The following is a 27,040-nucleotide window of genomic DNA, read 5'->3' on the forward strand; positions in this document are numbered from 1 at the left end:
TTTGAATGACTGATATTATAGTTAATTTTGATATGGCCTCTCTCTTCACTTTTGTTTCTCCATCTCACTTGTTACGGTTAAGTGAGGCTAGATATAGTGCTGAGTTAACAAACCTATTTCAAGATGTGTTGACTTCTACTTACTTTTTATTCAATGTCTAGTGCTATAAGCAGACAGATGGAGTTGTGACTGGAGCTTGTTGTCACCTATTGTTGCAAATTTATGGAAGACTTCGAGGAATGTGCCTTGGAGTTGGCAGGTGACAATTTAAATGACTTTTCAGAACACCTGAATTAAATCCATCCGTATATTTGCTTCACCATGGAGGTGGAAAAGAATGGCTCCCTTCCCTTCCTTGATGTGTTGGTCATGAGGAAGGTTGATGGTATATTGGGACATGCTGTTTATAGGAAGTCTAAACACACTGACTTGCATGTAAAGGCTGATAGTTGTCACTACCTAGCTCAGTGCGAAAGGAAACTTCATACCTTGGACACAGAGTCCAAGTCATTTCAAGTTTGTCAACTGAGTTAACCCATCTTGAGATCACCTTTTGTCAGTATGGATATAGTGAAAGCCACATCAGACATGTGTTGCACTATCAACCAACCTTTGCACTGGGTGAGTGATGATAATACCAAGTTGGCACCTAGGTCTTTTGCCTTATGTGGGGAACAGTTCAATAAGTCTGGTCATATCTTGCAGAAATATTACGTGGAATGTGTTTTCTGAGCTCCATTTCAGATTAGATTCCATTAAGGATGATCCTGTTTTGTGTATGCAGGTTTTCTATCGAATTCCTTGCAGTTGTGGCATGTCATATACTGGTCAGACTACCAGGATATGGAGGATTGGTGTTCTAAGCATAAGTGTCACAGATGCTTAAGCAGCCAAGCAAATTGGCTATTGCAGAACACGGTCCTGGTACCAGTCATCCCATACTGAGATTCTGGCAAGCAGTTCTGGCTGTTGGGATAGTATCATTAAGGAAACAGTTGAAATTATATTAACAAGTAATCTTGTAAAGAGAAACCAAGGTTTTTGCTTAAATTCTGTTTGGAATCTTGCTCTCCCCCTTCTAAAAAAAAACAGAGGAACGAAGTTAATCCTAACTCACCCATTGTTTAGTAATTTTCACTATCGATAACTGGTGTCTTTGGTTGTGTGGTGGCATTAGTGTTTACAGAGTACCCCCCCCCCCCCCCCCCCTCTCTCTCTCTCTCTCTCTCTCTCTCTCTCTCTCTCTCTCTCTCTCTCTCTCTCTCTGTGTGTGTGTGTGTGTGTGTGTGTGTGTGTGTGTGTGTGTGCGTGATCTTTCCAGAATTACTGTGCAAACCAAGGTTTTAAATTCACTTACACAGCACTTACTTGCTGCAGTTTTGCCTTCAAAATGACAGGGTTGTCACCTGTTGAAATACCGGCAGTTGTCATTACCCGGCTGCATTCTCGCAAGTTATCTGAACTGGATGAACTGGGTTTTTCAAACTATAAAACTAGTCTGAGCAAAACCAGCCAATAAATGTAACAAAAACATCATTTGCTATCGTTCCCCTGGATGCATATCATGGATCCCATACAAACTTAATTTCTATAACAGAATGTTATGATTGACACAGTCAAAAGCATAAAAGAAAAATGCAGCCGAGAAAACTTATAATTTATGAGACAACTGCTGACCAGTCCAGCCCCCACCCCATACTTTCTGCTACTAGATTCGTTAAGAGTCAGTCAGTGTCTTACTCCCTTCAACTTAGTCAGCTGGTAATAGTTTTTATCATTTTGTAGCCGACAAAATTATAAGCAGTTACCTTATTTGTATGATTTCACCTTTATGAGTACATTGTTTCGACTGCAGTTTTTGATGATGTTTGGTTTGTGGCGCACTCAACTGTGCGGTTATCACCGCCCATACAAATTTCCAACCTGTGCCCAGTCCAATCTAGCCTCTTTCATGAATGATGATGAAATTATGAGGACAACACAAACAGCCAGTCATCTTCAGGCAGGTGAAAATCCCTGATCCCACCAGGAATCGAACCCGGGACCCCATGCTCGGGAACTGAGAACGCGACCGCAAGACCACGGGCTGCAGACTCGACTGCAGTTTTTGTTTGCAGTCTTATGGCAGTGCTGATAGTCTGGACTATACTTCAGTTTTTTAACAGACAAAACTTCTCTGGAATCAACACATGTAGTGCAAGTGAAATACTGAGATCCTTCATATACAAAACTTTATTCTTGATATTATGTATCTGTTTGTATAAGATAAAATATCTACCACACTGACATCCTCTATAATCTTACTGAAATTGTTAGTTATGATGATACCATTTCTTCAGGAAAAAAACTCAATTGGTTGTCTGGAATGGGATGAATTTACAATGCTTTTAAAAATTAATTTGGCCAGTAATGTACAATCTTGAGCATTTCCTTGTATAAAAATGCCCTTAGTATCTATAATTGCAAAGAGCAGTACTTAACATGACACAAAATTTGAAGTACTGTTTACAGACATAATTTCACTCAATTCATTACACACACATAAGCATTGTTAAATGCATGCAATTGCTTTGTGCTTATAAATATCTAGTACTAAAGTACTTTCAACTTTATACATCTTACTCTGTTGAATACCATCTGTAACAGAGGTCTTCAGTAAAATATAAAATGATCACTACTTCACAGTTTTCAATAACACATAATAAAGTCTGAAATAATAATAAAAAAAAAACATGTGCGGCTCATATTTAAAGGCTCTGAAGAGGAGCAGCCCAAAGTATACATTACAATATATTGCGACAAAATTATGAAAAGGATAGATTGCTACTAACCATATGAACAACAGAAAGACTTTCAAACAAGTAGGCTTTTGGTAAAAAAGCACTTCATCAGAATTAGACATACTGTTTTGGCACAGAGTAATACACGTTCCAAATTACAAAATTTTCAACAGAGTTCAACCATCTTGACATAAGATAGGCTGGTTATGCCACAATTAGCGGCGCACCAGGAAGCATGCTGATGCAAGACAGAGGGGCAGCACACTCTGTAACTCTACAGTAGCTGAGAGAGAGATAGAGAGCACACACAGCAGGAAAACAGGAGACAGCGACTAAGCAAAATAACATGCACGCTCGTTTCTGCAGCGGGATGCAGCAAGAAGCAATAGACACGGCTAGGGAAAACACTTACATCCCAATTTAACTAGCTGCTAAGAGAGAATTAAAGCACGGGTAGCAAAATAACGAGACCACATGCAGTTGTTGCTAATAAACTGCACATCACAGAACTGTGGAAAGCTCTTTAAATACTGGAACCCCAGCTCCAAGTAGGGGAGAACGGTTCAGGTCAGTGGGAATGATGGAGTCCGTGTCAATGATATTTCCTTCCATGACCATGAGATCAACCAGCACAGTACCAGCTAGTCGTGGGGTGCCACAGAGCTGAACTCCATTGACGAACTTCATGCTGTGTCACACCAACCACTACAGATGAGAGAGCTGATGAACTACCAGCAGCAGTGCAGTACCAGTGCTGTACTCTCCGAGTGTGGGATGGAAGGTAACGACCAGGGTTCCTGGCGGGCCACCGTCCAGTACACCTAAGTGTCTCCAGGTGCAGGACCTACCAAGCCAACAGTACTGGGTACAACGCCTGCCACCTACACTGCACCGTGGATGGTGTGGTCCCGGGAAGAAGAGGCATGGAGTGGGATTGAGTACATTCCCTCAGCTGGTAGCAGCCACCATTCTGTACCAGGCTGGGCTAAGCATCCATATCAATGCAAGAGGAACGTTTCGCTAGGATGCAGTTGCAGGGACTGGCGTAGCGTCCGACACCGAGAATCTGTTCGTGACCAGGGCAGAAGCCAACTATGGTCAACAGTGCACCACCCTTTGTAAAAGTTGTCAAAATAAATGATTCACTGATTAACCACGTTTTCTTATTGCCATGAGTGCTTTCAGGCAATTCCTGGCATCATGCAGAGGCGTCATCCGCTCAGCCCCTCTGTAAATTGCCCTCAAAAGTGTCGCCTCCGCTATTTTCATCTGGAGGTTGGGCATCGGAGGTCCTCCGCCTCAACACTTGGAGTAGGTCACTGTAGCGAGAATCCAGACTTCGCAACAGCAACTGTAATGTGGTGAGCATCATGAAAACATTTTTCCTGTTCTGGTAGCTATATCACGGGTTTGTGTTTGTAGAAGGCATATGTTGTCATCATTATTTTAGTAATATGTGGGTATGGGATGGAGGAAATAATAATTCTATGTAATAGTGTTAGTAAGTTGTGTTCATTAGCATGTGTCAAGCTGGTTTAACCCATATGAGTTGTTGTGTCAGTGAATGGGTCATGTGACATGTTAGCGTTAAGGTGTGCAAGGGGTTTGATCTAGGTTGGTTAAAGGGTCGGTTGGACTGTCAGTCACGTAATATAATATTAAGTTTTGTTGTCTGTTCTGGTTTAGTGTCACACATATCTGTTATGTATTGTGGTTTGGAAGATAGTAGTAAATTGCACAAGAATGCCAGACACAAGATCTGTTTCTATCAGTGAGGCAATAACCGAATTAACAGATCAAGTATCACATTTGCTAGAAGAGAATGCACAGCAGAGAGTGCAGTATAAGTAATTAATGGCACAATTAGAGGCTTTGCGAGCTGCACAAAATTCACAGCCATGTTCGGGTGAAACAAAATATTCAATAGGGCAGTGTCACTTTGCAATAGATTGTTCTGTAGCTCACTTGATTACACTTTTCTCTGGGAAGACAACTGAGGATGTCACGGTATTTATTAGTGATGTCTTGCCTACAGCCAGAATTGTCAGATGAGGTTATGTTATGGATGGCTAATTTACACCTTGTGGGTGAAGCAAAGACATACGTCATGTATTATGCAACACTTGGTAAAGCAACCTCATTTAAGCAATTAGCTGAGGGTTTGTGGCAGAGGTACCATAAACAGAATAGTGCTAGGTTTTTTAGAGAACAATTGAATGGCTTAACACAGAAAGCAAATGAAACAGTAGAAAATTTTTTGGACCGAATATTTAAGGTTTACACTTAGACACATGAATTAACAGGAAATCCAGACGTTGATCGTGTTATCCTGCGGGAATCTGAGAACAGGGCTTTAGATGTGTTTTTGAGGGGTATTCTTGTGGAATTTTCATGACGAGTTAGAATGGGAGATCCGGATGATTTAGCTGCAGCATTGCATATTGCCATATTTGCAGGAAGTAGATAGTGCGATGTGAGGATGCACAGTGAAACGATCGTTTGTTACAGAGAAAACTTGCTACCGTTGTGGGAACAAGGGACATGTCAAAGCACAATGCAACCAGGTACAATGCTATGGGTGTGGGCATTTTGGCCATAAAGCGAAGGAATGTAGGACTAGAAAGCGGAATGGCGGAAACAAATGACAGGACGCGTTAAACCGCACCGGGAATGTTTCGTCCATAGGAAAGCATTCCCAGTAAATCAAAATACTGCAGAATTTATGGCAGAGGCAGATTGTGATTTGATGGGCATTATAAATAGTAAGAAGTATAAGTATTTGATCAATACAGGTGCAAACATTTCTGTGGTTAATCTAGACCTTGCGCATAGGAGAAGATTGGCGACTCCAAGGTATAATTTACGTGGAGTAGGTGACAATGTGGTGTCATTAAGGACAACATGACTCTTCTTCATATTGGAAATACGGAATTCTGTGAGCAAATGGAAGTATTGCCGTCTGTATGACAAGGTTACTCTGCAATTCTTGGACTTGAATTCCTGAACAGTCATCATGCTAAAATTAATCTTTCGCAGTGCACAGTCGAACTTGGCGGAAACTTGTTTCCAATGGGTACGACAACTGTAAATGTTAGAATGTCGCAAGGTGCATCGATAGCTAAAGTGTTAACAAATGAGCTGCGTGCACATGCATTAAGGACAGTTACGCATGACAAAGTACCTGCTGGCACAGAGAAGTTAGTTTGGGTATAGGCAGGCACCAATGTTCCACAGGTAAGATTGTGTGTCGTTGAGCCACTGCAGAACAACAAGAATTTGGATGAAATGCATTGCTGTATAGGGAATCATCTTGTGCACATATAAGATGTTTATGGCAAACTGATGGTTCCAGTTAGCATGGATAATTTCGGGGCAGATGATATGGATCTCCTGAAAGGTTTACTTGTAGTGAGCTTAGAGGTACTCGACGAAGAGGATATCAACGGATCACATGGTGATCATGGCGTCCATCAATCTGATAATGCAGATGTACTATGGAACAAGGTTACTCACTTGAGGGGTGGAGAATGGGAAGGCATGGTAGCTTTACTGATGTAGCATATAGATTTATTTGGTTCGAATGGTCCACTACCAGCAACACTGATCACACAACATTGTATATGAACAGGGAATAATTTGCCTGTGTATAAGAAGCCATATAGGATTGCAAAGCATCTACAACCATGAGTAGACTGCGTGGAGGTATCACATAACAGTGATAGTGCTTGGTCCAAAAAATCAGTTTGTAAATGCATGTACTACAACGGATGCATATCCAATTCCTAACATTTCGGATACGTTAGACAACCTAGGAAATTGTACGTATTTTTCAATGATAGACTTTCGAAGCAGTTACCACCAAGAAGAACCCAAAATTTGTTTGGTCTATCTGGATGATGTAATAGTAGATTAAAAAACAATGGAAGAACACATTAAAAGTTTAAATGAAGTGTTTAGTAGGTTACAAGCAGCACGTCTTAATTTAAGTGTAGAGAAATGTCGTTTTGTGCAAGCACAAGTAACGTACCCAGGTCATATTATTACAAGAGATGAAGTCAAAACAGATCCTAGACTTACATCAGCCATAAGCAATTTTCCAGTGCCAAAGACTACTAAGCAATTGCAATCTTATCTTGGTTTATGTAATTATTACTGTAGATTTGTAAAGGGTTTTGCTGAAGTCACACGACCATTAACCAGGTTTCTTAAGAAAGGAGTTGGGTACCAATGGTCACCAAAATGTCAAGGTTTTCGAGGAACATAAGAAAATTCTAGTGTCAGATCTTGTGTTAATGTTTCCTGATTTTGAAGCTGAATTCATATTCGCATGTCAGACATCTAATATCGTGTTGGGTTGTGTATTACATCAAAATATAGATGGAAATGAACATTCAGCAGTGTATGCCTCCAGGCAGTTAAATAAAGCAGAAACAAATTATTCCAAAACAGAGAAGGAAATGCTAGCTGTCACACGAGAGCTGGAACTTAAATAGTGGCAACTATTTATTCACAACCAATACAAAAGAGTTACATGTTTGTACCTGTTAATGTCCTTCAAAGTAGTCACCAGCGTTGTGTAGAACCTGTTGCCCGCGATGTGGAAGGCATAGTATACCGTTATCAGAGGCTGTTCTGTTGATGGTGCGAATGGAGCAGTCTACTGCCTGTTGAATCTCTGGAACAGTTCTGAAGCGAATGCCACGAAGTTGTTCCTTCATACTCGGAATCAAATCAAAGTCACAAGGACTTAAGTCCGCGGAGTATGGTGGATGGTACAGTACTTCCCAGTCCCATCGACCGAGCAGAGCAGATACAGCTTGTGCTGTATGCGCACGCATTGTTGTGCAAAATGATGGGTGGGTTGCACAGAAAGTGTTTCCGCTTCTTTGGCAAAGCTGGTCGCAGGTGATGCTCCAAAAACAAACAGTAATACTGTGCATTGACGGTCTGCCATGGAGGAACGTAATGTATTAGGATAACACCATCACAGTCGTACACGAGAATCACCATAACTTTAGACTGCTCTATTTGCACCATCAACAGAACAGGCTCTGCTAACAGTGTACTATACCTTCCACATCACTGGCAACGAGTTCTACACAATGCTGGTGACTACTTTGAAGGACAGTAACACGTGAAAACATGTAACTCTTTTGTATCGGTTGTGAATAAATAGTTGCCACTATTTAAGTTCCAACTCTTGTATATGGAATTTCATACTTTCACTGTTACTTGTATGGCTGGAAATTCAAAGTCGCTACGGACCATGCTTCCCTCAGATGGTTATTAGGGTTAAAGGATCCGTCATTGAAATTAAATGAATTTGATTATGAAGTGATTCATAAATCAGGAGCTTCAAAAAAAAGCTGACGCTTTAAACACAAAGGTTGCAGCTTTACAAGTAATGGGTTTTTGGGTTTTGATTGGGCAGACTGGATAAATGCACAACTAGCTTACAGAGAGTGCACATTGTTTCACACACAGCCATAGTTTGAAATACAGAACTACAAAGTGCAGACCATGTGTTGTCGTTCCTGCAGTGCTGAGACAGGAAGTGTTACGTCAGGCTCATGAGCATGTTTTATCAGGTGACGGAGGTAAACATACAACAGATAGATCATGTAGCACAATATGTAAAAAAATGTGTTCCATTGTGCAACGATCCGATTTAAGCCATCAAAAGATTGAGTTACGATGACTACATGAAGCAGATAGACCATTTTCTTTTTTTTAGGATTAGACATTCTGGGACCTTTTAACAAAACATCTGCTAGGAACAATTTTTTTTAACAATTTTGGACCATTTTTCACGTTATTTCTTTATGGTATCTATTCCTGATCAGAAGGCTAGTGCAGTAGCACAAGCAATGGTGAACGATTGGCTACTGAAGTACGGTATACCTGAAATTATTGTTACAGACTAGGGAAAAAATTTTGTATATGAACTACTGAAACAACTATGTCGGTTATTACAAATTAAGAAGATATGTATCACTCCATTTCATCCTCAAGCAAACAGGTGAAGTGAACAAGTTCACCGTACGTTATCTAAGATGTTGAGCGACTACATTGACTCAGCATTTCATTTAGATGTCCGTCTGAACCTAGTCATCTGCGCCTACAATGCAAAAGTTCATACTGGAATGTGTCTCTCGCCATCCGAAGTTGTATATGGTAGGAAAATGCTATCACCTGCTCCAACATAAGCTGGGTCCACAAGGTGAACCAATGGAAGAATTTGCAAAAAAGTTAAGAGAAATTTGGAAAATGGTGAAAAGCACCAATACAAAAGCGTAAGAAAAACTACAGCGTATTGGGCAAAGAGCAAGTAAACTACCACAGTACAGAATAGGACAATGAGTGCTGTTAACTAATCCTTACTTTCCGACAGGCAAAACTAAGAAATTTTTGACCAAGTATCAAAGACCATACCAAGCTGTTGAAATGACTTCACCAACCAACATAAAATTGCAATTACAAACAAGGACTCTGATAGACCCTGTCAGTCAAATCAAACCATTTGAGGGCGTAGTTGATGCATTTCCACAAACCTCTTCAACCAATCCCGAAAGATCAGGACAAAAGAAGCAACCACCTAAGAAGGATATATCTTATTCACTTAGACCTAGGAGTAAGTAAAGTAGGATTCTCCAGTGCAATCCATGTATCATGATGGTTGTTATTACGTTAGTATCATTTTTTCTTCTATTATACTGTTTTGTCTTTAGTTAGTTCTTTAAGGAGAGAGGGGAGTGATGATGTTTACTGTACTGTCTGCCATCGGGTTCCCCTAAATGGCAGGCAGCACCACATAACAGCCACGCTATGAGGGAAACAAACCAACAGCCAAACAGGCAAAGACATCAAGTAAACATGCCGAAGATTCCAGTCGATTAATAGGAACCTTTCCTTGCAGAGGTCGCCGCGACATATCCGGCCACGGATTCCTATGCCGGGTTTCTATTTGCTACAGCTCACTATATAGGCCTGGCCGGTTGAAGGAAGACCAGTCTTCGTCCGCTACTAATGGCAACCGCTATAGCAGAGTCTCCGAGAAGATATCACCAAAGCCGCTGTACTGCACCACCGATCGAAGTACCAGCCGACCGAGAGGAACCACATCTCCGGCTAGATCGATGGACGTCTACATCTATTGTACAGCCAGCTGTTGTATTGTAGAAGAAGTTACTTTCAATAAACTGATGGAGAATACAACAGTGGCGACGAGTAAGGATTCGACAACCCAAAGAAGATGGAACCACAACAACCACAACTGCAACAGCAGAATCTATCAGTGCAGCAGGTACTGAATCAACTTTTTCAACAGTTCGCGATACTGCAGCAGCAACTGATTGCCGAAATTCAAAGTCTTCACCGTCCCCGACACCACCAGCATTCCTGGCATTCGATGAAGACGCTGAAGATTGGGAAACATATGAAAAGAGGATTCGTCAACATTTCCGGATTCATCAGGTATCCCAGGAAAATGATCAGAGAGCCTATTTTCTTTCTTGGAATGTCTCCCATATGTACGTGCTCCAACCACATGATCCTGACAATCTTACCTTCACCGCCATATGTAAGTGTCTCACCTCCTACTATCACCGCAGATATCACGTCATGGCAGCAATAGTGGAATTTCACCAGAGTCAAAAGAAACCCGATCAGATGTACCGACAATGGGCTGCTGAACTCCAAGGTCTCGCTCGGAAGTGCAATTTTGTCACCCGCATATCCCGGGAATCTTATGCAGATGACATGGTCCGGGATAACCTGAACCAAGCAGCCGCAGACGCGGCTTTCCGCCACGACGTCTTAAAGTTGGAGGACCCGTTGCTATATCAAATCATAGACCTTGCATTCAAGTTTGAAGTTTCCACTGCAGCTCACCGCAGATTGGAAATGTGGACCGACGTCGCAGCCATCCGAGAAGAGACTTCTGACGTCCAGGACAACGTCACGGCCATATATGCAACTTCGCGCCGCACTCCCCAACGCAACACCCCGGCATATTCTTGGTGTACGGAAAAGAAAAAAAGACGGTCGTTCCAGGAAGACAACCAGCAGCCGCCGCCGGGCCAGCAACGCCGCCACAGGGAACCCCTGCGCCTTCCATCTTGTCCGGGATGCTACTCCCAGCATGAACGTGAGGATCGTCCTGACCGCTGGGCGACGTGTCGCCGTTGTGGTCGGGACGGGCACCTTGCATCTGTCTGTCGCTCTGCCACGGCGCCGATCTCCAGACACTCCGACACCGAGGAGTCCATGGACATCAACCAAGTTGTGTCTTCGGCATCCCCCAAACTGTATATTGATGTCACCATATTGGGTAAGCCAGTTCGAATGCAGGTCGATACAGGGGCTGCAGTATCCCTACTCAGTTACACTACCTTCACCGTTTTAGGATCGCCAAGCCTTCAACCGGCTCCTCAACGTCTCCTTACATACAACAAAAAGGAAATCGCTTTGTTGGGGCAGTTCACGATGGTGGATTCTTACAAATCTGTCAGTCGTATGATTTCTTTTCTGGTAGTCAACAGTTCCGATGGTACTAATCTGTTTGGGTTGGATGCTTTCCAAATGTTCGGGTTCACAATCGACAATCATGTACATCTGGTTTCTCCACAGGTGCCGTTTCCCGAAGTTGACACTCTCTGCACCAAATTCCAAGATCTCTTCTCCCCTGGCATCGGGTGCACCAAGGGGTTTGCAGCGACACTCCACCTCCGGCCGTCAGCCTGCCCTCGATACTTCTGGGCGAGGCAGGTCCCCGTCGCTCTCCAGCAGCCACTGCGCAGCGAATTGGACCATCTGCAACAGGATGGGGTGCTACGGCCTGTTCAGTTCAGCCCCTGGGCCTCGCCTCTCGTCTTCGTCCAGAAGCTAGGTGGGCGTCTCCGTCTCTGTGGGGGCTTTACAGCGACCCTCAACCCTCAGCTCCAGGTGGACGACTTTCCGCTCCCTAGGCCTGATGATCTCTTCCGTAAATTGGCTGGTGGTCATTACTTTACCAAAATTGATATTGCTGAGGCGTACCTCAAGGTTCCTTTGGATGAAGCTTCTCAAGACCCACCGTTCTGAATACGCCCGCCGGCCTGTTCCAAGTCACACGTCTCATGTTTGGCCTGGCTAGCGCCCCGGCCATTTTCCAACGCTTCTTGGAACAACTTCTGCAGGACATTCCCGGTTGCATTAATTACCTCGACGACATTGTCGTTACGGGCCCTACTGCTGCAGCCCATCTTACCAACTTGCGTCAGCTGTTTCTTCGCCTCCGCCAGGCAGGGCTAAAATTCAATAAGGAGAAATGTTCCTTCTGTCAACCTTCTATTTCCTATTTAGGACATATTATTTCACATAAAGGCATCTCTCCGTCATTTTCCTATGTGGACGCCATACACTGCCTGCCTCCCCCACAGGACATCCATCAGCCGAAATCTTTCCTTGGAAAAATATTGTATTACCGGAAGTTCCTTCCATCAGCCGCTCAGGTAGCGGCCCCCTTATATCACTTATGCCGCAAAAATGTCCCCTTCAGTTGGTCCCCAACCTGTGAGATGGCCTTTTCCACCCTCAAACCCCAGTTACAATTGGCCTCCTGCCTGATGCCGTATGATCCGTCTCTGCCATTGCTCCTGGCCACGGACGCCTCTGATTACGGGGTTGGGGCTGTCCTCTCCCACAAGCTTCCGGATGGGACAGAACGTCCGGTGGCTTTTCTATCCAAGGCCCTAACTGCCACGCAGCTGAAGTACTCTCAGATCGAAAAGGAGGCATTGGCTATCATATTTGCCTGTTCCAAACTCATGCCTTTTTTATATGGACGGGCCTTTCATATCGTCACTGACCACAAGCCCCTCCTCTCCCCGTTTTCCCCAGAGGCCTCGCTTCCTACGAAAACGTCTCAGAGGCTTCAACGATGGGCCCTGTTCCTCTCGCAATTCCGTTACACCTCGCATTTTAAGTCCACCTCTCAGCACGCTACCGCGGATGCTCTTTCCTGCCTTCCTCTTGGTCCCGACCCTGTGTTTGACTCTTCGGCCGTCCTCGTGTTCCAAGTTGATGAGGCAATCCAGAACACCCTGCGCAGGTTTCCCATCATGGCCTCCACGGTGGCAATTGCGACAACCCGTGACCCATTGTTGCACCGTGTCCGCTCCTATGTTCAGCGCAGGTGGCTCAGCTGTGGCCCCACCCGCGACCAGCAGCACCTACGGTTCTTTATTTTCTATCCGCCATCAGCTGTCGGCGGTGGATGGTGTCCTATTGTGGGTAGACCCTATGTCCACTCCGTGTGTGGTCGTTCCCCAGCATCTACGGACTGAAGTCTTGCGTCTCTTAAATCAAGGCCATTGGGGAATCGCTCGCACCAAGGCGTTGGCCCGGCGTCACGTCTTTTGGTTCGGGCTTACCAGAGACGTCACTCACATGGTTCAGAATTGCTCCACGTGCACCCAACAGCTGTCCCAGCACCCTCAAACCTTCCTCTCTTGGCCTAAGCCAGAGGGTCCCTGGGATCGCATTCATTTGGACTTCGCCGGCCCCTCCCTCGGCTACCAATGGCTTCTCGTCACCGATGCCTTTTTGCATTTTCTGTTCGTTATCCGTTGTACCAGCACCACTTCGGAAGCGACCCTCGCTGCTCTCCAGAAAGTTTTTTCCTTGGAAGGGTTGCCGCTAAATAACGGCCCTCATTTCCGGAGCCAGGAGTTCGCGACGTTTTGTTCTGCCAACAGCATCCAACACGTCCTCACTCCACCCTTTCACCCACAATCAGACGACGCGGCCGAACGCCTCGTCCGGACATTTAAGGCCCAAATGACAAAATATGGCTCTGCCCACACTTTGGACGAGTCGCTGACATTGTTCCTCAGTTCCTATCGGTCAACGCCCATCAGCTCCCGTAGTCCGGCGGAACTTTTGCATGGCTGGCAACCTCGTACCCTTTTGCACCTCCTCCGGCCTGGACCCAAACAACGGATTCCAACTGCACAGGCTCCCTTTGTTTCAGGATCCCTTATCTGGGTGCAAGGTTTCGGCCCGAGAGCCGGATGGATTCAGGGGTGTTCGTCCAACCACGAGGCCGTCAGCTCTTTGACGTCCGCATCGCTGACAAAGTGGTCCGCCGGCACCGCAACCAACTCTGGCGCCGGTATCAGGGTTTTTCGACCGCCTCTTCTTTCCGGCAAGCCGCTCTGCTGCCTTCTTCCGGCCACCCGGATGTGCTCCCTTCCACCCATGGTCGGTGTGCAGCGGCGCCAGACTCCGTCCAGCTGCAACAACCATCGTCTCCACAGTGGCTGCAGGCTCCACCGGCTCCTCCGCTGGCTCGACTGGCTGCGCCATCCGCCATCGTTGACTATGCCCCCATGCCCTTGGCACCGCTGCCGCCAAAGTCACAGCCTAGCCAGCGATGCCCGCACTGTCCACCTTCTGGGCAGCATCCCGCGGACATCAATGAACCTATGCCCCTGGCGCCATCGTGGCCGGCTTCCCCGCCTCTTCCGCGACGCAGCTCCGCCCGTCTGGCCTGCCATGCCGCGCCCTACTCTGCGGGGGCGAGTTTTCACCGCCTCATCCCGAGCAGGACGATGTCGCCCTCCTCTCCCCCCCTGGGAAGGGAGGTGTGTACTGTCTGCCATTGGGTTCCCCTAAATGGCAGGCAGCACCACATAACAGCCACACTATGAGGGAAACAAACCAACAGCTAAACAGGCGAAGACATCAGGTAAACACGTTGAAGATTCCAGTCGATTAATGGGAACCTTTCCTTGCAGAGGTCGCCGCAACAATAGAAATGGTTCAAATGGCTCTTAGCACTATGTGACTCAACATCTGTGGTCATCAGTCCCCTAGAACTTAGAACAACTTAAACCTAATTAACCTAAGGACATCACACACATCCATGCCCGAGGCAGGTTCGAACCTACGACCGTAGCAGTCGCGCAGTTCCGAACTGAGCGCCTTAACCGCGAGACCACCGCGGCCGGCTCGCCGCGACATATCCAGCCACGGATTCGTACGCCGGGTTTCTATTGGCTACAGCTCACTATATAGGCCCGGCCAGTCGAAGGCAGACCAATCTTCGTCCGCTGCTAATGGCAACCGCTATAGCAGAGTATCCGAGAAGATATTACTGAAGCCGCTGTATTGCACCGCCGATCGGAGTACCAACCAACCGAGAGGAACCACATCTCCGGCTAGAGCGACGGACGTCTACATCTATTGTACAGCCATCTATTGTATTGTAGAAGTAGTTACGTTCAATAAACTGTTGGAGAATACAACATTTACCTTTATCCCACGTTATGTGCCAAGATGCTGGCCAGAAAAATTCCTCTGTACGTAGTTCTGCTATATTGCTGCAAAGCAGATATAATGCAGAATTAACCACTGCACAATGGTACCCTGTTTGTTAGAAAAGCAGATGTCCTACTAATAAGTCACAATTGGATAACTGAATTTGCTTTTAATGTTTGGGAAATGAGAAATGAAGTAAGAAGACTACAAGACAGGTTTGTAGCATTACAGAAAGAGGTGGATAGAGGACTCAGTTGCGACAGGTAACCAAAATTGTACCGCGAGCATCAGTACGAAGGAAGTAAGGTTGGTTAGATGCAGGAGGAAAGGTATTAAAAACTGTATTTGGGACAGCAGATAATGAGGAGATTGAGAACATCCACAGTAAGATTAAGAGTGTACAGGAATTACAGGATACGAGAACAAAAGTGGAATGGCACACAACACAAATAGGGAATATGGAGCAAGGAGTACTCAATGCGACTAGAACAGTAATAAACTTAAGAGCTGAATTAGAACAGTATGCATGTGGAACCAGAAATGTTTTGAATAGTGATTCAGAGAAGATTCAAACTCAATTGAGTAGTTTAGATAATAAAATGCTAGTAGCCATATCACTACACACTCCAGCGAACACATTAGATGACGCACAAATAGAGTCAGAGACATTATTTGAGGCAATACACCATGCTACTCATGGGCAATTGAGTTCAGCATTAGTAAGTGCACAGCAAATTCTCGTAGTGTTAAATAAGCACAAAGAGACTTCCCTGAGGGGTTGCAGCATATCATACCAATGACAAATAGGAAAAGCTTTAATTTATCGTATATCTGCCATAGGAGTAACCACTGATCATGCTAAGATACATGTTAGAATTAAATTCCCGGTAGTAGGAATGAATACACAATACCAATGTTACATGGTATGTCTATATCCAATAAACTGGAGTACAATTCAGAAATGGATGCAGTTACAAACATGAGAAATATTAGTTTCTAAGAAAAGAGATGCTCATGTTTTCATGCCCATAACGGATTTCAACAATTGCATTCAGGAAAGAATTATTATTTGTCCAGCAAGAACGATACAAACCAACCAAAAGTCATGTGAAATACAATTGTTTTTAGGGAAACTAGAAGCGGCAGAGTGTGAGAAAAAAGTTTTGTTGCCGCAAATGGAATTCCAAAGAATCTGAGACCACTGGCTTTATTCTATGTGTACGTCAGTAACAGTAATCATTACTTGTTACGAAAATGGAAAACCTACAGAAATAATGCAATTAGATTTACAAGGTAACGGATAGCTAATAAACGAGACTAGTTGCAAGATAGCAGGAAGACAGTTTCATCTCCCAGCTACCATTACTGGTACAACACTAATTAACGTGTCCAGACCAATGTTGTATTGGCCAGAGAAACCCCCACACATTGTATCCCGCCAAAACTTAACTTTTATCAACAACTTGTTGGATTCAACTTTATTTCAGTCGGCAGACAACTTGATAAATTTCAAAAACCAACAAATCTCAGTACACCAAATATTGCAGCATGTGAAACGGTATCTTGAAAAGCGTAGGAGGAAGACAATTATTACAGTTTGTCAACCATGAGTGTAATCTGGGTTCCGATATTTATTTGTCGAATCTACTTCTGTCCGAGATGTAAGATGGTACACTCAAGTGAAATAGCAAACTACCAAATGCCAGAAAAATGGATACAACCTAAACATAAGATAGAAACAGAAAACACAACACTTTAATTAGATAAGCATAACAGAATGAACTAGGATTCAGTATTCCACTGTAACTTAGCACAGGGAGAAATGTAAATTAATGTTTAAGAATATAACTAAGAACAGGTGAAGCTCAAAATTCGGGATGAATTTTAACTAAGGGGAGGGATGAGTTACAGCACAGAGTAATATGGGTTCTGTTATAAAATTTTTAATGGAATTCAACCACCCTGATTTATGATAGGCTGGTTAAGCCACGATTAGCGGTGGACCAGGAAGCACGGTGATACAAGACAGATGGGTAGCACAGTCTGCAACTCTGCAGTAACAGAGAGAGAGCACACACAGCAGGAGAACAGGAAAGGACAGCGACTAAGCAAAATAACAAACACGCTCGTTTGTGCGGCAGGTTGCTGGAAGAATCAATAGACATGACTAGGGAAAATACTCATAGACCAGTTTAACTAGCTGCTAAGAGAGAATGAAAGCAATGGTAGCAGAATAACGAGGCCACATGCAGTCATCGTTAGTAAACTGCATGTCGCAGAACTATAGAGAGCTCTTTAAATACCGAAGCCATAGCTCCAAGTAAGGGAGAATGGTTCAGGTCAATGGGAACGATGGAGTCTGTGTCGATGACATTCCATTCCATGACCATGTTGTTTTACTAAGTCTTGTCTCAGATCAACCAGCACAGTACCAGCCAGCCATGGAGTGCCGCAGAGCTGAACTCCAAAGACAAACTTCATGCCGTGTCACACCAACCACTACTGATGGGAGAGCTGATGAACTACCAGCAGCAGTGCAGTACCACATGCTGTCTCTGAGAGTTAATTCCGATGAAGATCTCTTTGGCCAAAAGCTTACTTGCTTGACAGTCTATTTGTTGTGCCTATCTGCATCTCAGCATGTCCATTATTATACAGTGAGTAGCAATCCATCCTTTTCACAATACTATCATTATTCCATCCTGGATTTTCCATTGTTTGATTTCACAATATATTTCTCAATAATATGAGAGTGGTTTGAGAAGTTCTCAGAAGCACCACGAGAGGTCAGTGCTAGCGCAACAAGTTGTTCACGTGATATTCATTGGACTGTTACCTATAAACACATTCCACGTCAGTGCTCTTGAAAGAGCTGTCAAGGTGACGTGGCTCTGTTGTTGTTCCTGCACAGTGATTTGCGAAGATGGGGGAAAAATAAATAAAAGAGATCTGAGCAGTAATTAAGTACTTTGTAAAGAAAGGTATGAAAGCAAAGGATATTCATGCTGATTTCCAGAATTCACTGGGGGACAAATGCTCCTTCATATTCAACTGTTGCCAAGTGGACAAATGAATTGAAATTGGGTCGGGAGAGCTTAGATGATGATTCGGGCAGTGGTTGGCCAAGATGTATCACTACCTCAGAAATCATTGCAAAAGTGCACAAAATTTTCAGAGAGGATCGCCGATTGAAAGTGCTCAGGCTTGCTAGATGTCATGTGAAAAGGTGTATCACATTTTAAACTGAAGAATTAGAAATGAAAAAATTATCTGCTGGATCGAAAACACTTGAGAACGGACATACCGGAACAATGTTTGGCCTGTTTTAGGAGAAATGAACAAGATTTTTTGTGCTAGTTTGTGACCACAGATGAAACTTGGGTGCACTACTATACCCCAGAGACAAAACAACAGTCAGAGCAGTGGAAACATGCCGATTCTCCGCCACCAAAGAAAGCAAAGAAAATTCCCTTGGCGGGAAAGGTCATGGCATCAGTATTCTGGGATGCAAAGGGGATTCTGTTTGTAGATTATCTCCCCACTGGGCAAACAATTACTAGAGAATACTATGATAGCCTCCTGGACAAATTGCAACAAAAGATGTGCCAACGCAATGGCAAAATTACACAAACTAAGCATTAATTGTTGCCACACCCACCTTATTCACTTGATATGGCTCCATCAGATTTCCATCTCTCACCAAAACTGAAAATTTTTCTTGGTGGACAGAGATTCACTTCAAACGAAGAACTGATAGCCGGAGTTAACACCTATTTTGCAAGCCTGGAGGAAACTCACTTTCAATATGGCATCAAGGCATAGGAACATCGCTGGAACATATGCATTAATCTACAACGAGACTACATTGAAAAATAAAAACGTTTCAGTGATGCAAGTACTTTTTTCTGTTCCATTCTGAGAACTTTTCAAACCACTCTCGAAGATCACGAAGTTTATCAGGACGCATTTCAAAATTTCTTACATGTATGTAAGCAAAGACAGTCAAAATTTCTGGGACTCTTGATATCAAGTGATATTTTTCAAACAGGTAGTAGTTACTTTCAGGATGTGCTTTGAAACACTGGTTCGCTCCAAATAGCAGAGGTCTGAGGGTGTAAGTTCTACAACGTACTGCTCTTGCGGGGCTTTCAAAGGCTCTGTTCGTTCAGCTTAAGGTTGTCCTACCAACCACCATGATTTTCACATTTCACTGCTTGCAATGAAAAGGAATTAACAGCTATAAAATTCCTGTCTCTTTATATCTCTATATCCTTCGACCCATTACTAATCGACTTCTACTATTAATGTTTTGACAGTGTTGAAGATAGTTTTTTTGTTTCTGGCATTGGCAATTCTATCTGCTGTAGGAAAGACATGCTAAGTTTGTGAATGTTTTGCCAGAAAGTACTAAATTACAGTAATATAAATGGCACCATCTAATGAAAGTTTGATGAATGATTAGAGGAAATAATCACTCAAAACATGTTCCATTGTCTTTATTTGCTAAAAATTTCCTTGCTTGCTGAAAGCGTACACAAGGTAAAGTGAGTTACTAGTAAGTTCCTTTTTGTCAGTATTGTAATTGGATTCGTGTTTTTACTTTTTTGTGAATAACTATAGCATACTGAGAATCTGAAAACAGCACAATACGAACTCAGTTTGCAATTTATTAGGAAAAGTGTGGAACATAAGCTTAGGATGAAAGTGAAGGAACTTGGAGCCCAATTCCAATCTTAAAATCAACCGAGAACAAAAACATCCACAACAAGGCAAGAGTATGTATGTAATTTTAAAGAAATTATATACTTGTAATGTAACAAATGCAGCCACTGACGTCAAATTTCCTGACACTTGACCACAAAAAATTGTATTAAAAATAACATGTTTTGGAGACATGTTTTCTTTGGTGCATCACTTAAAATTGCATATTTTCATAATAAACAGGTATAAATACGAAAACCGACAAATAAAGCAAGTTAGTTTTGCAAACACTTAAATCAACATGGGGGTTGTTCGATTTGCTTCGGTCAACCAATCCCAGCAAAGGCCATGTGACGAGATGAAACAACACCGTTGCATCATGCGAACTCCTAACTACCACTAATTGAAAATACATAAAAAACATTTATGATTCCAGGTTAAAATTGAAAACAGAGAAAACATTAAGCATATAACACCACGTTCAAACTCCTGCCATTGTAGCAGCAGTAATCAATTTAACAACTGCGCCAGACACTTGTCTTATGTAGATGTTGCTGACCACAGCGCCGTATTTTGCCTGTTTACGTGTATCTGTATTTGAATATGCATGCCTATACCAGTTTCTTTGGCGCTTCAGTGTTTATCACCTGTGAAATTTCATCTTAAATCAAACAAAAAATATTGTGTAACACTGTTTATTTCTAAGTACTTCACTTGTTCTTAAGTGAGAACATACAATAAAACAGATTATATTTCAATTTATTGTGAAAATGCATAAATATTCTAACAAGCTCACGTCCAATTATTCGTTATCTCCTTACAAAATGATTATTCTATATTAGAACCTCAAATTTCTACAATAAATACTTTTGAAATAATATACATGGAACATGGATAAAGTATAACATATTGGAAGAATGAGGTTACTAAATGACAATTTAATACTCTTCAGCATCTTCCAAACTAAAATATCTAACAGCTTTAAATTTCTTTACATATCATTATGTAGAAATAAATGGCATGGAATGAAATGAATGTTTATCCTGGCAATGATTTCCAGCATTATAAGGCATTGATAGCAAGATTATGCAAACACTACAAAAACTTTGGTACACACTTGTTACTTCAACCATATTCTCTGTGACACATCCATACTAAACTTTAAGAAAACAATAATAATTATATATAAATAAAAACCACAAATGAAACAGTTAAAATGACCAGAACTGAAGCAGTGTAACGAAAATATTTCAACTGCATTTTTTTAAAAAATAACTGAGTTTGTTACCCATAGTTGATTCACACTGACAGTCATGAACACATACAGTAATACATAAAACTATAAACATCTGCACAATATTTTCAACAACGTAAAACAAACACAATCAAAATTAGCACTCTATGTTCAGAGTTTCTGTTTCAGTCACAAAGCACAGTAAACTGAAGCTGCACTTTGAGGTAATGCTAAGATCAGCTGCATTGTTTTAAGACAATTTATTCTTTCCGGGGGCGTCTTTTCTTTGGAGACCGAGGTGCATCTCCTGCAGCTGTTTCCCCATCAGCATCTTTATTTTCTTCTTCCTCTTCTTCAATTATTTCCTGATTGGGAAAGAATATTGTCAGTGTAACAATCAGCAACTTTATATTCAGTTTCAATGAAGTTTAATATATTAGGCTATGAATGATTTTAAAAGCTGTTATGTTTTTGTTTAGCCTTACAGAGGTTGGAGAGAAATATGGAAACCTCATAAGAAATGCATGCTTGAACATAAATGCAGATGGCCGCCGAGCCTGCCGGTTAGGCTGTTGTACTTGACAAAGAATGGCACCTGTGCAATGCCGTAACTCTGTTGCCAGTGTCAATCATGGTCAGAATAGTGCTCTGTGTAGCTGTGAGTACATTATGCCAGTTAATTGAATTTGAATGTAGGCAAACTGTGGTGCTTATGTTGTGGGTGCTTCCATAAACAAGATAGCCAAAGTGATGGGTGTTCCAATCTAATATTTATGCCGCATACAGGAAAAGCTGAAAAACATCATCCGCTAAGTCATAACATGGACGAGTGGCCATAGCAGATGGCCACTGAAGATGATTGCGACAAAAAGTAAAATGAAGACAGGTGCAAAAGTCACTGTAGAACTGAATGTCACACTCTCAAACTTTGTCTGCTCAGAAACAATGCAGAAGAAGCTGCATAAGTAGAAACTGCAGGGCAAGCTAAAATTCCAAAATTACTCAGCATTGATGTAATTTCCCACAACAGGAAAACGTGGTGCCAAAGCCATAAAACAGGGACTAATGAGCAATGGAACAAAGTCATTTGGTTGGATGAGTCTTGTACTACACGGTTTCTAATTTCTGGGTAAATTTTATGTCCAAAGAGTGAAACACAGTGCAAGTTCAGTGATGACTTGGGCACCCATATCATGGTATTCCAAGGGCCCCATGGTTACTCTGCAAGGTCTCACTACTGCCAAGCACTGAGAGGCCATTTTAGCCAACCAGGCCAATTCAATTCACTGGTACAGTGTTTGTTCCCCTATGGTGATGCTGTGTTCTAACACAACAGAGCCCCTGTTCACATGGTTACCTTAGTCCAGAACTGGTTTTGAGAGCCCTGCCCTGACCATCACCAGATCTCAATATTAACGGGCGTGTGTGGTCTACTTTGGGGAGAAGGATGTGCGATCGCTATTCACCTGCACATTCTACATACATACTCAGCAAGCCACTGTACAGTGCATGACAGAGGTACCCTGTACCACAACTAGTCCTTTCATTTCCCATTCCACTCGCAGGTAGAGCAAGAGAAGAAAGACCCCTCTGTACCAGCCCTAACTTCTCCTATCTTATCTTTGTGGTCTATACACGAAATGTATGTTGGCAGCAGTAAGATCATTCTGCAGTCAACTTCAAATGTCAGTTCTCTAAACTTTCTCAGTAATGATCTTTGAAATGTGTCTCTTCTTCCCTGCAGGGATTCCCAATTGAGCTCTCTAAGCATAGCAGTAACACTTGCATTCTGATCCAACCTACTGGTAACAAATATAGTGGCTTGTCTCTGAATTGCTTCAATGTCTTCTTTCAATCCAACCAGGTGCGGATCCCGAATGCTCTAGCAGTACTTAAGAACAGATCACACTAGCTTCCAATATGTGGTTTTCTCTACAGATGAGCCACAATTTCCTAAAATTCTCCCAATAAACCGAAGTCAACCATTCACCATCCATGTCACAACCCTAACACGCTCATTACATTTCATATTGCTTTGCAACATTACACTCAGATATTTAATGACATGACTGGGTCAAGCAGGACACTACTAATGCTGTACCCAAACATTACAGGTTTGTTTTTCCTACTCATCTGTATTAACTTGCATTTTTTCTAGCTGCCATTCATCACTAAACTAGAAATTTTGTCTAGGTCATCTTATATCAACGTAAGAGCCATTTATCTGTGACACCTTCCTGTACACCACAGCGTCGTCAGTGAACAACTGCAGACTGCTGCCCACCCTGCCTGCCAGATCATTTATGTATACGGAGAATAGCAACGCTCTTATCACACTTCCCTGGGGGACTCCTGATGTTACCCGATGAACACTTGCCGTCGAGGACAACATACTGGGTTCTATTATTTAAGAAGTCTTCAAGGCAGTCACATACCTGGGAGCCTATTCCATGTGCACATACCTTCATTAACAGTCTGCAGTGGAGTACCATGTCTAATACTTTTCAGAAATCTAGAAATATGGGATCAGCCGTAGTGACTCGAGAATTTTGGTGTAAATTCTAGAGACACTCGGCCTCCCACCGTCTCAAACATCCGATATTTTAAAAGTAAGTAAGAGAGAGGAAATGTATCTACTGCAAAGCTGGTTTCTGTGCGCAGGTTGGAATTTTCTAATGAGAAGACAATCAGCGGGGCCGCCAAGTGTTTTCTGCAAGAGCAAACGCTATGTGAGAGGACACAGAGTAATTAAATGCTATTCTTTGCTGTGTTAAGAAAAATACACCTGAGCTGAAATGAAAGTATGAGAGCACAGAGTTATTTCAGGTGAGAGAGAGAGTAATTTTTTGGTTCCTAGAGGAACTCTCTCTCTCACTTGAAATAACTCTGTACTCTCATACTTTCAGTTCAGCTGAATCACATTTACTAACACAGCAAAGAATAGCATTTAATTACTCCGTGTCCTCTCACATAGCGTTTGCTCTTGCAGTAAACACTCAGCGGCATCATTCAACTGCCCCGCTTATCGTCTTTTCATTATTTCTTCGGTGAACAAGTTAGGGAGATTGACGCAGACGCATATCCAGAACAGGATCGGCCAAACGTTTCAAGTAAGTCAACTACAGTGAGAGAAGTGTGAAGTTCGCAATCCAGATTTTCATCACTTCTCTTGTTGCAGAAACCGTTAGACAGCCTGTTGCTCTTCATCCACAGCTTGCACCATATCATGTGAGAAAAGAGCATGCTAGGTTTCGCACGAGTGATGCTTTTTAAAGCCTTGCTAATTTGTGTACATGAACTTTTCGGTCTCTAGGAAATTTATTATATTCGAACTCTGAATACGCTCTAGAATTCTGCACCAAACCAATGTTAAGGATATTGATCTGTAATTCTGCGGGTGCATTCTTTTACCCCTTTTATATACAGGAGTCACCTCCCCTTTTTTCCAGTCACTTGGCATTTTGTGTTGGCCGAGAGATTCATGATAAATGCAAGCTAAGTAAGGGGCCTATGATGTAGAGTACACTCTGTAACTGAACAGTGATTCCATCCGGACCTGGTGACTTATTTGCTTTCAAGTCCTTCAGTTATTTCTTTGAGCCAGGGATGCTTATTATTGTGTTCGGCCTTCCTTTTGCTATCTTTTAGTGCCAAACCAGACTGGTCAACAAGTGACTGAATTGGAGCCTTAAACCTGCTTAGTGATTTTACATAGGACCAGATTGTCTTCAGGTTCTCCACCAGATCTTTAGTTAAGGTATGACGGTGATAGTAGTTGTAACCTTCATGCACAAAATTTTTCACAGACGTACAAATCTCCACTAATCTTTGCCTGTCGTAATTTTTGCATCCTCTTTTGAACTGAGAGTCCAACAGCCTCTGCTTCCTCAGCATTTTTACTAAACCATGGTGGGTCTTTTCTGTCTTTAATCCACTTACAAGGCACATTGTTTTCCACAGCACGATTTACAATCTGTTTACATTTTGCCCATAAGCCCTCTATGGCCATCATTTGGAAACTAAATGATTGCAGTTCATTGTCAATGTGAGATGCTACCAACTGTTTATCTGCTCTTTATAGGGGTTTATTTATTAATTCATTTCAGACCAATATTAGAGACTTATAACTGTGGTTGGTGTTTACTTATAATTGGTAACCCTCCTTGACATCTTGACTGATTTATTAAATTTCATAATTATGGTCCTATGACATAGAGTAGCATGGAGAGCTGCATCAAATCAGTCTCAGGACTGAAGACCACAACAACAACAACAACAACAACAACAACAGTCCGATGATGCCATCATGATCACTTATCCCTGTCTCTACACTGATACCATTGATAAGGTCCGGCCTGCTTGTAACTACAATGTCCAAGATACTTGCATTGCATGTTAGCTGCCAATCTAGCTGCTACAGACAGTTTTCAGAAAACTGTGATCAAAAGTACTTCACAAGACCTTCTGTCTGTACCCCCCCTGCAATGAATCCACACACATCCAGTCTATATTCTCAATCATCATTATCTGAACTTGCTACTATAATGCAGAAAGAATGGTGTACGATTCCCTTGAAAACCATGCAAAACCTGTATTTATCCATTCCTTCCAAGACAACTGGAAGTTGTTTTGAAAGCCCACAGTTTGCCTAAACACATCAGACATGGTAATGTGTCGTTTTAGGGGTTTCCACATTTTTCGTCCACCCCCCCCCCCCTCCCCCCCACCCCCCTCTGCTCCCCCATATGTGTTGGTGAGATAACAGTTAAAAACACTGCACCTAAGTTCCTAAACTTAATTTTATTTGGCTGGTGGCTAAGATTTCAATTTTCTGCAGTATGAAGTGTAGAATATAATAAAAGTAAAAAATCTTAACAGTTTTAGTGTTCAACATCGTAAATAAAAACAGGCACATCAAAGTTAAAAGTCTTAGTAATGGTGGCATGATGCATGAACATCTGGAATAGTTATAAGGAGCAACTATTAACACTTACCACTTCAGGTTCCGAAACTGGTGTATGCTCAGGTTTAGAGTCTTCGGATCCTTTAGTTTTCTCCCCTTCATCCTGAACTCCAGAAGTTGCCACTTCTGGTTCTGCTGCAGCATCTACTGCTGCTGCTGTTTTTTCTTCTTCTTCCTCCTCTTCCTCTTCTGGAACCTCCAGATCACTCTTCGAAGTTGGAACAGTGTTTCTTGGTTTCAGTTCCTGTATTTCTTCTATGTTATCATCAGGAGATATGGCATCTGTCTTCTTTGCTTCAGCAGTACGCCTATGTTCATCACGTTCCTGGAAGTTGCCATAGGAAGGCATAATTAAATAGCAAACAAGTGTTGCCAATATGCACACTGTAACAACTGGAAATGAAGCTTTCACAATGAAATCTGTAATGTGACTATAAATTTACTGGTCAGCCCAGAAGAGCATACATTAGTAGGGTGATTTAATCCACACATTTTATTGCTGAGCAAGAGCAGCACAGTAACAGTAAAACAAAATGGCAAATGACACTGTCTCAAAAATTAGAACTGGAACGCAGAAATAAATTGGAAACTGGAACTAATACCTCTTCCAGAGAGCTAAAAAGAGGAAGAAGAAAAATTAGGAAACATGGAAATCATTTGTGAGTCAGCTAATTCAGAAGTTCATTTTATACATGGGCACATGCCATTAATTTACAACATACAGCCCATATATGCATTTAATGCAGCAAATATAGTTTTTAAAAGAATAAAGATTACCTTCACCCCTACATGCCTACGTTGTTTGTGGGAACTGCACCAACACAAATGCAGAACAAAAATTATCAAAAACTTATGGGGCACACTAAGCATGATGCAACAAACAATTACAATCATAAACTTATATTGGTTTTTTGCTTCAGGAGCCCCTGGTCTCCTGTTAGCTCTATAACCTCCATAACTGCTGAGAGGAGCTTTGAATTTTGTATACAATTCAAAGTGAGTAGACCAATTACAAATGGCAAGTATTTAATGTAAAGCAGTACATCAATAAGAATTACAGGG

At 42.5% G+C, this 27,040-nt stretch overlaps 1 protein-coding gene across 3 annotated transcripts in view; it reads right to left on the reverse strand.

Annotated features, from left to right (window-relative positions):
• Positions 1-20,674: 20,674 nt before the first annotated feature.
• The window catches only part of LOC124771005 (calnexin-like), a 76,137-nt gene continuing 69,771 nt past the window's right edge, over positions 20,675-27,040 (reverse strand). For 2 of the 3 annotated variants that reach the window (XM_047249264.1, XM_047249262.1), the window contains exons 10-11: positions 26,010-26,303; positions 20,676-21,380 (exon numbers count right to left, since the gene is read on the reverse strand). In XM_047249264.1, coding sequence (XP_047105220.1) covers positions 21,276-21,380; positions 26,010-26,303 — 399 coding nt within the window. In that variant the 3' untranslated portion in view covers positions 20,676-21,275. Of the gene's footprint in view, positions 21,381-26,009; positions 26,304-27,040 lie in introns of all 3 variants that reach the window. The other variant, XM_047249263.1, reaches the window with a different exon arrangement.

The sequence above is a fragment of the Schistocerca piceifrons genome, unplaced genomic scaffold (genome assembly GCF_021461385.2).
Source record: "Schistocerca piceifrons isolate TAMUIC-IGC-003096 unplaced genomic scaffold, iqSchPice1.1 HiC_scaffold_853, whole genome shotgun sequence".
Classification (NCBI taxonomy): Eukaryota; Metazoa; Arthropoda; class Insecta; order Orthoptera; family Acrididae; genus Schistocerca; species Schistocerca piceifrons.